The sequence below is a fragment of the Oryx dammah genome, unplaced genomic scaffold (assembly GCF_014754425.2).
Source record: "Oryx dammah isolate SB20612 unplaced genomic scaffold, SCBI_Odam_1.1 HiC_scaffold_10, whole genome shotgun sequence".
In the NCBI taxonomy this organism is placed as follows: Eukaryota; Metazoa; Chordata; class Mammalia; order Artiodactyla; family Bovidae; genus Oryx; species Oryx dammah.
Genome location: NW_024070194.1, coordinates 10586415 through 10596621, shown reverse-complemented (window position 1 = coordinate 10596621; position 10207 = coordinate 10586415). Strand labels below are relative to the sequence as shown.

General features: G+C 47.4%; 1 protein-coding gene across 1 annotated transcript; it reads left to right on the top strand.

Annotated features, from left to right (window-relative positions):
• The first annotated feature begins 922 nt into the window (after positions 1–922).
• On the top strand, positions 923–9682 carry R3HDML (R3H domain containing like). Its single transcript, XM_040247661.1, has 5 exons — positions 923–1180; positions 4423–4541; positions 4654–4786; positions 6290–6405; positions 9528–9682. The coding sequence occupies exons 1-5, from the start codon at positions 923–925 to the stop codon at positions 9658–9660; spliced, it is 759 nt and encodes a 252-aa protein (XP_040103595.1). The 3' UTR covers positions 9661–9682.
• Positions 9683–10207: the final 525 nt, after the last annotated feature.

The following is a 10207-nucleotide window of genomic DNA, read 5'->3' as shown; positions in this document are numbered from 1 at the left end:
TTTCTCTCTGTATCTCTCTACCTTTTTTGTCTCATAGCTCTTTTCAGGATCTTTTTGTCTCCCTCATTTTCTTTTTCTCTGTTTCTCGCTTTCTTTCTGTTTGCCTCTTTCAGTCTCTCCTTTCTGTGTCTTGCAAGAGTTTGGGCAAGCTCCGGGAGCTGGTGACAGACAGGGAAGCCTGGCATGGTGCAGTCCGTGGGGCCGCAAAAAGTCGGACACGACTGAGCGGCTGAACTGAACTGAACTCCACCCTGAAATTGCAGCAACTTGGGGACAAGAGGGCCCTGGTCGATGCCTCAGGGGAGGTGGGCGCTGCCCCTCTGAGGGCACCGACAGAGCTCGTGTGGAGTGAGATTGGTTCAGAGGGTATCCAGTCTGGGGAGGTGTGGGGTCTGCTTCCTGGGCTGGTGGGATGGAACTCCGGCTTTGAAGTGTTGTCTCACTCCAGGGCCTGGTCCGAATTCAGCCACTCTCTGGGCCTTTCTTTATTTTTTCTTCCTATCTTTAAAAAAAATATATTTATTTGGCTGCACCGGATCTTAGGTGAGGCACACAGGGTCTTTAGCTGTGGCCTGCAAACTCTTAGTTGTGGCATGTGGGATCTAGTTCCCTGACCAGGGATTGAACCTGGGGCCCCTGCATTGGGATCATGGAGTCTTAGCCACTGGACCCCCAGGGAAGTCCCTGTCTGGGCATTTCTTCCCACTGCACCATCCACTCAGTCCATGGGGTGGGAAGGATGGAGTGTTGCTCCCCGCCACCAGAGCTGTGTTGGAAGGTCTGTGTCAAGCTCCCAGCAGTTAGCATCCTCTGGGGTGGGAAGGCTGGGGAGCACTCAGGGTTTGGTGCCCTCATGACCGTCCCCTCCAGGCAGCCAGCTCTGATTGCACGAGGCCAGACGTGGGACCCCTTCCAGCCAGCTATGCCCCCGCTGCCCGGCACTGTGGGCCTGGCGGGCCTGCTCTTCTGGGCAGGCCAGACAATGAACGCCTTGATGCCCAATGCCACCCTGGCACTGGCCCAGACCAAGGGCACAGCTGTGAGGCCCCTGAGTGGCCTGGGGGTGCCTTGGTACCGGCAGAAGCGCCACATCTCTGCCCGGGACATGAGTGCCTTATTGGATTATCACAACCACATCCGGGCCAGCGTGCACCCACCTGCTGCCAACATGGAGTATATGGTGAGTCCTCACGCTCTGCCCTTTCTGGCAAACACCAGTTGACTCAGTGTGCCCTGGAAGGGCTGGACCATTCACGAGTCTAGCCTTTCTAGCCACTATCTGGGCCCTGTGAAGTCTGCCCATTTTACAGATGAGAAAACTAAGGCTTTATATAGGTCCTTTCTGCAGGCAGGAGCAGAGGACTGCAATTTATGGCGCATCCTCTGTGCACTAGGCACTTTCACGGAACCCTCTTCCTTCAAGGTGGGATTTATCTGCATTTTAAAGAAATCAAGAAGGAGAGAATTAATTTGTTGAAGGTCACCCACTTGGGATTACACCCCAGATCTGCCAGCTGCTAAAGCTGTTGTCTTAACTAATACAATGCCTTTTCCAAGAATTCTGGCTTCCTGCTGGGGATCCGCAGTGGGTGGGTGGCTGGAGATTTCCCTGCCATTGTCTCTTTGCCCCAGGGGTTTGATGACACTCCCAGTCTGTCCACAAGTCTCTGGAAGTAGAATTGGGAGAGATGGGGATTGGTTTTGGGGGTAGGGGTGGAGGGCACAGGCTGGGGGAGAAACAGCAGCTGACCAGCAAAGGACGCTGGGATGTCTTCCTTCAAAGAGGCAGAATGGGGGACCAGGGGAGAAGGGGGTGTCTCACCCCAGCCCCCTACCAGCTTGACTCCGAAGGGGAGGAGGGAAACTTTTTCATTATCGCAGCCCCTCCCCCAGGACCATTGTCCCAAACTAGCCTGTAGAGAGATAGGCCTCCAGCTCACCTACAGATTTCTTTAGGGAAAAGGATTGCCAGCTGCCCCCTTTAAGACAGATACCTGCTCCCTTAACTGCCTGCAAACACTTGTGCTCATTCACTTATGTAGCATCTCCTGCTTGGAGCTGGGCACCACTGCTAAGCCCTGTGGACACTGCCGAGAACAGGATGGACAAGGTCTTGTCCTTCACAGAGCTTCCATTTCAGTGGGCATGATAAAAAACAAAGATCAACCACAACATTTATGTAGAATACAACATCAGGTGCAATAAGGTGTTGGGAGGGGTGGGGATGGGAGCCCAAATGGCAGGCAGCTAAAGGTGGGGGAGCCATTTATTTGTTCACTAACTGACTCATCCATTGATTAACACAGTGGCTGGCACGTAGAAGGCCCTCCAGTTTTCAAACAATGACACATTTATTGAGCACCAGCTCTGCGTGCAAAGCCCTCCCTGCAACAGGTGTTTGATTGTTGCATGTATTGTGGAAGAGAGAGAGCTAGACAGTTCCACCAGGAGGGGCCCCGGGGAGGGTCAGTGAGTATGGGTTAGAGGTTTGCATGCCCCTACCTCAGCTCACCCCTTTGCAGCATGAAGAAAACATTCCTCTGCTTTCTTTAAGAATGGATGAGTCTCACAACCCCGGGGAGATGTCTGGGCCCTTCTTTGGGTGTTCCCATTGCTTCACTATCTGGCTTCAGCCCACAGGACAGGTATCTGGCTAAACATCCCTTGCTCAAGGAACCCTTTCTCTCTATGGCTCCAAAAAAGACCAGATTCCGTTTCACATTCCCACACTAGCCAACTGTAATGATTGCTTAACGTCTCATTTCCTTGCTAGACTGTGAGTCCTTGTTCAATATTTGCTAAATGACAGATGAAATGAAGGAACAAATAATATCTCAGAATCTCAGGAAGTCAGAGTGGAAGGGAACTAGTATTTTTTTTTAAGTGATCCTTTTTCGAGATATAAAACTTGGGGCATTCACAGATTGGAAAATTAAGAAGCCATTACAGAGGAGGAGGAGGGTATTCTCTATGCACTGATGTAGAATCATCCTAAGACAAACCTATCTGGTTAAATGAAAACAGCAAGGTGCCAAACAGAATGTCTGGCATCCTGCCATCTGTCAAAGAACTTCACATATATATATGCATATGTATGTATATGCTGTTCCCTGGTGGCTTAGTTGGTAAAGAGTCTATCTGCAATTCAGGAGACCCGGGTTCAATCCCTGGGTTGAGAAGATCCCCTGGAGAAGGAAATGGCAACCCACTCCAGTATTCTTGCCTGGGGAATTCCATGGACAGAGGATCCTGTCGGGCTATAGTCCATGGGGTCGCAAAGAGTTGGACAGGACTGAGTGACTAACACTTTAGTTGTTAAGTCATGTCTGACTCTCTTGTGACCCCATGGACTGTAGCCCACCAGGCTCTACTGTCCATGGGATTTTCCAGGCAAGAATATTGAAGTGGGTTGCTATTTCCTTCTCCAGGAAGGATTATATGTGTGTATATATATTTTTTCGGGGGGGGGCTTCCCTGGTGGGTCAGAGGTTAAAGCGTCTGCCTCCAATGTGGGAGACCTGGGTTCGATCCCTGGCTCGGGAAGATCCCCTGGAGAAGGAAATGGCAACCCACTCCAGTATTCTTGCCTGGAGAATCCCATGGACGGAGGAGCCTGGTAGGCTACAGTCTGCGGGGTCGCAAAGAGTCCGACATGACTGAGCGACTTCACCTCACCTAATTATTATATTTACATAATATATGTTTATTTATATATTAACACAATATGATATATAATTAGATATATTGCATACATGATATTATATATAATTACATATATTTTTACATATAATCATATATACATTATATATATATATATTATATGCTTATGGGTGTGGAATATTTCTACAACTGGACATAAGAAACTCACGATGATGGTTACTTCCAGGGTCTGGGTGGCTGGAGGGACTAGTATAAGATGAAGATGAAAGACTCTCCACTTATCCTTTCAACAGCTTACATAGTAAACGTGTGCATGCTTTCACTATTAAAAACAAACACATTTTGAATTTTAAAAATGTAATGTTAAACACATTTTCAAATTTTAATAAATAAAAAATCCATTCTCTTCCTATTATCCTGGGCTCAGTCACTTCTAGGGATAGCTGAGAACTCCCAGGCCAATCCCTGGGACCCCCCTCAGAGCAGGGAACCCCAAGCTTGAAGTCCAGTGAAGGAAAAAGGGCATCGGGCTAAGAGTCAGAGGCGAGGTATGGATCTCAGCCCTCGTGTGGACTTGCTATTGACCTTGAAGTCACAGGCCTTCTCTAAGGCTCAGTTTTCTTATTCATTAAGTGGATGTATTGCAGTGTTCCCAGGCGATGGAGGAGTCACGATACCATGTGTATTTGCATTTCTAGACACTACTGAGATGGTGGTGGTTTTCCTCCCGCGGGGAATTTCACGGCCTTTCTGCTTTCCCAGGTCTGGGACGAGCGGCTGGCGAGATCGGCTGAGGCCTGGGCCTCCCAGTGCATTTGGGCCCACGGGCCCTCACAGCTGATGAGATACGTGGGCCAGAACCTGTCTGTCCATTCTGGCCGGTGAGTGAGCCCTCCCTTCACCCTGTCACTTCACTGCCCTTCTTTCACTCCATCACTCAACAGCTCGCTGAGCACACAGTCTGAGTTTCTTCCATCGCCTTCACCTTCCCAGGTACCGCTCGGTGGTGGATCTTGTGAGGTCTTGGTCAGAGGAGAAGCGGCATTACTTGTTTCCTGCCTCAAAGGACTGTACCCCTCATTGCCCCTGGCGCTGCAGTGGCCCTGTCTGCTCCCACTATACCCAGGTACCCTTTGTAGGGATGAAGGGCTGGTGGGAGAAATAGAATGTGGTGGACAGCAACCTGAACAGACTTCCTTTTACATAATGAGCCTTTTCCTGTATATACATTGAATTGAACTGAACTGGATCTTATATTGAGTGTCTTAGGTCAGTGGACCATATTGTTTGACTCCAAAATGGAGATGTGTGGTCTGACAAGTTCAAGAGTGCCTTTGCTATCAATAGGTCCAAACGTTTCCCAGTGTTTTCTATTTTCCAAGGCTATGCTATCTTAAAAGTGAAAGAAAAGTGAAAGTGAAGTCGCTCAGTTTCGGCCCACTCTTTGTGACCCCATGGACTGTAGCCTACGAGACTCCTCCATCCATGGAATTTTCCAGGCAAGAGAACTGGAGTGGGTTGCCATTTCCTTCTCCAAGGAAATGCCAAATAAGATTACCCAAAAATTGTAGTGCATTTTGAGTGCTCATATTGAGATGGTACCACTTATTGTACATAAAAATACGAGGCAGTATAGTGTTATAAGAAACAGGACCAGTGGTAGGACCAATGTCTTCTTTTGGAGACCTGCCAATTTCTCTGTGACTCATTTGCAGTAAATGTCAGACACTAGAGAAAATTCCCCTAGGAAATGTGAGGCTTAAGCCAAATGTCCCTCCTGACATCCATGAGATATTATTACCTCCATTTTACCAAAGGAGAAACCAGGCATAGAGCGGTTAAGTGACTTGGTCAAAGTCACACAGCTTCTGATATTGAGAAACTGATCCAAGGCTGTTTATCTTCAAAGTTTGTGTTCTAATCTCCAACACAACCATGATTTTCAAGCATTGTTCACAAGGGGGGAAAGAAAGAAATCTAATTGAACACTATAGAAAACATTAGCATATATCATTCTATATGATAAGATTAAATATTAGTTCATAAAACTTTTGTGCAAGAGGAGTAGGGGTGTGTGTATGTGTGTGTGTGTGTGTGTGTTGGTGCACTGGGTAACAATATAAAACTGTTCTCCCTACTGTTATTGTAGTAAAAAATAAAGTTTGGGAAACATTATATTAATAGTACCATATGCCTCTATCCTGGAGAAGGCAATGGAACCCTACTCCAGTACTCTTGCCTGGAAAATCCCATGGACGGAGGAGCCTGGTAGGCTGCAGTCCATGGGGTCGCCAAGAGTCGGACACGACTGAGAGACTTCCCTTTCACTTTTCACTTTCACGCATTGGAGAAGGAAATGGCAACCCACTCCAGTGTTCTTGCCTGGAGAATCCCAGGGGCGGGGGAGCCTGGTGGGCTGCCGTCTATGGGGTCGCACAGAGTCAGACACGACTGAAGTGACTTAGCAATAGCAATAGCAGCAGCATGCCTCCATCCTCTCACTTTTGAGACAGTTGCCTCCCCCAGGAAAACCTCAGCTAATGCATCCGCCCTGAACTAAGCAAGTGCAGGAACCTTCCAGGCCCAAGTCCTTCTCACAGCCTCCCTTGCCTTTGTCCTCCCTTCTCAGATGGTGTGGGCATCTTCCAATCGGCTGGGCTGTGCCATCCACACCTGTGGCAGCATCCGAGTCTGGGGCAGCACCTGGCGCCAGGCTGTGTACCTGGTCTGCAACTACGCCATTAAGTGAGTGCAGCTTTGAGGTCGAGGGGACTTTGGGGCAGGAGGGTGGATCACAAGGTGGAGTGGGCAGGATTCTCAGAAAAGGAAGACACACAGGACACCTTGCCTTCCTCTGTTCTAAGTAACCATACACCATACAGTGTGGTACTTTTAGAGAGTTGATCGAGAATCCTTTTTCTTTACCCAAGCTTCACAGTCAATTGGGTGATAGACAGAGGACCAAGGCAGGTGGATAGTGGATAGGCAGTCTCCCTGATGAAGCCAATAGTGTAGAATGTGTTTTAGCTCTGCCAGCCAAGTGGGCTTGCAAATAGCTCGCTGTTGAACTAGACCTTCACATCCATTAACAAGCAACATTGGACAACCAGAGGCCTCTTCTAAGCATAGTGCTAGCCCCTTCAAGCTTCCCACAAGAAACAGAGCAACCAAGGACACATGCTCCCTGCAGGCAGGCAGATCCCATAGGAAAGAAAGGAAGGATGCAGTGAGTATGCTCAGCTGCTTCTTCCAGACTCTTCAATCAGCTAGGTGGGAGAGAGGTCAAGAGAAGTCTTTGAGAGCAGGAAATAGACCTGATTCATTTTTATATCCTTTTATTATAGTGATTGCAAACTGTTGGTTTTTCTTAAAGCAGAACTTTCCCTCAAGTGGTTAAATTAAACAAAAAAAGGATAACTTTTATTCCATCATTCCCTGGTGTCTCTACCACCCACATTCCCTGCCCCTAAACTTTCCCTTTGGAAAACTGTGGACTCACAGCATCTGACATAAATCCTGATGCCCACTAGAAGTCTTGGTTGAATGAATGAATGAACGAACCCATATGAAACCAGAAATCCACACTTTTCTAAGCACTTTGGCTGACTTTACTTATTGTTATTCAGCCATCACTTTTGGAGGAAAAAGATCCCATTTCTGCCTACAAAGAGTGTTTGATGTTTGAGAAAATAAGGCACTGGAACTTGAGAGATCACGAACACTACAAGCTAGTGGTGAGATTATTAGGCCGCCCCGAGCAAGATCCTGGGGGGCTAATTTTAGACCTTGAGGTGGATGAAGAGGGAGAAAAGAGAACTCTGTGGGTTGGATGGAGGAAAGAGCTGTGGGAAGATCCGGTGTGTAAGCTGGATCCACGTGCCACTAGAGCAGTCTGGAAAGTGAAAGTCGCTCAGTTGTGTCCAACTCTTTGCGACCCCATGGACTATACAGTCCATGGAATTCTCCAGGCCAGAATACTGGAGTGAGTGGGTAGCCTTTCCCTTCTCCAGGGGATCTTCCCAACCTAGAGATTGAACCCAGGTCCCTTGCACTGCAGGCAAATTTTTTTACCAGCTGAGTTATCAGGGAAGCCCGAGCAGTCTGGAAGGCCTGACCAAAACTGTAGTTGTGATTCATAAGCTAGAGGCCAGCAAACTACAGCCTACAGCCCAAAATCCGACCTGCTGCCTATTTTTATAAATAAACTTTTATTGAAACATGACCACGACATTTGTTCACATATCCCTAGGGCTGCTTTCATGCAATAAAGACATTTGGCCCCCAAAGCCTAAAATATTTACTGTCTGGCCCTTTATATAAAAAGTTTGCAAACTCCTGCACAGGCAATGGGAAACCACTAAAATTCTTGAGCAGGAGAATGATGGGATGAAAGTTTGTTTTGTTTGTTTGGCCATGCCTCGAGGCTTGTGGGATTTTAGTTCCCTGACCAGGAATCAAACATGGCCCCTGAAAGCACCAAATCTTAACCACTGGATGGCCAGGGAATTCCTGGTTTCTTCTTTTTTAAAAAACTGCTTAATTGAGATATAATTCACATACCATACAATTTATCCATTTGAAGTGGACAACTCAATGGGTTTTTGGTGTATTACATTATTCATTTTTTTCAATCTAGGTAAAATATATATATAAAACATAAAATTTGCCATTTAGCCATTTTTAAGTACTGTACACTATTTCGTGGCATTAATTGCATTCATAGTGTTGTACAAGCATCACCTCTATTTCCAAAATGTTTTCATCACCCCAAAGAGAAACTATTACCTTTAAGCAATGGCTCCCTATCCCCCCACCTCCTCAAATCCATTGAGAAGATTAACTCCATAGCAGGTAGGATGGTTTTTGGATAAGACTGTCCATGAAAAATAAATGTACAGCAGAGGCCACAAAGAGGTTTCACGGGCATGTCCCCCATGGTTGAATTACACCCAGTATCTAATTATTCTAGTTCTTATTTGCATATCACCTTGTAAGTTACAGGGGCTTCCCGAATAGCTCAGTTGGTAAAGAATCTGCCTGCAATGTGGGAGACCTGGGTTCAGTTCCTGGGTCGGGAAGTTCCCCTGGAGAAGGAAATGGCAACCTACTCCAATATTCTTGCTTGGAGAATCCTATGGACAGAGGAGCCTGGCAGGCTACAGTTCATGGGATCACAAGAGTTGGACACGACTTAGTGCTATCTTTCTTTCTTTGTAAGTTACAAAGTGTTTTCACATAATTTTTATGGACACCATTTCATTAACTTATTCAGAGGATAAAATCAAGGCTCAAGAAATGAGGTAGTTTAGGGACTAAACTACCCTGGTGGTCCCTGGGTAAGTGGTTAAGTGGTCCAGTGGTTAAGACTTCATCTTCCAACGCAGTGGGTGTGGGTTTGATCCCTGGTCAGGGCCAAATACCGAAACATAAAACAGAAGCAATACTGTAATAAATTCAATAAAGACTTTAAAAATTGGCCACATCAAAAAAAAAAAAAAAGAAGGAAATGAGATGGTTTATTCTGTCACCGGCTGGCAGAACCAGGATCAGAACTCAGATCTGCTTGTTGGAGAGGGGAGGGAGGGATTTCTTTGGGGAGGTGGCTGGGGTGGGGTGGTTGTGTGGAAGGAATCAAAAAAATCACACTTCGTGGCTGCTTATCTGCCAAGCCAGGTGCTTGGATATGCTCATTCCTGTGCGGGAGGAATGTCTTCTCTTGGTTTTAGAGATGAAGAAACTGAGGCTTGCAGTCGTGACCTGGTTACAGGGCCAGTCAGCGGCCCTGCTGATATTTAAAAACCTGTGTGAAGGTGGCTCATGTATCTGTACCCCCCCACCCCGCCTCCCTGGGCCCTCTTCTCTTCCAGGGGTAACTGGATCGGAGAGGCACCGTACAAGACGGGGAGGCCGTGTTCCGCCTGCCCCCCCATCTACCAAGGCAGCTGCAGCAGCAACCTGTGCTTCTCGAGACGCAAGTCCAACAAGCTTCTGTGGTTCTGAATTTTCCATGGGCTCTGGCAGGCCTCCGGCTGGGCCTGACGCTCCAAGAGTCCCTTCCCCAAGACGGGGTCAAGGAATACTTTCTTAAGGATGTGAGTTGGGCTCACTTCACCTACCTGAATCTTCCCTCTTATTTCCATTTCCTAAACGTTCAGCATGTACCAGGAGAAGACAGCCTCCTTGCTTTCCTTCTTACCTGTTACATCTTTTTCTCCTCCGGCCTCCGGGAAAGAGGCCTGCATCCTCAATTGACTCAATTCTCAGAGAGCCAGGGCTGGAAGAAGCAGTGGCAGCAGCTTTTGGACTCTCAGGCCTCCAACCCGCAAGTCTTTGTGTATCCAATAAACTACCTTCATTCATTCAGTAATAGCCAACCAGCTTCTGGGCCGTCTTTGCGAACCAGTGGTCTCCCTCTCTGATTTGGGACCATTTCAGTTGCAAGCTTTTACAAAATAACTGTAGTTAGCTTGTGGACACCCCACCCCTAGTGTACGTTGCTGAAGCCCCTGGGGGTCCAGGCACCTTTTTTACAGGTGGGCACACTGAG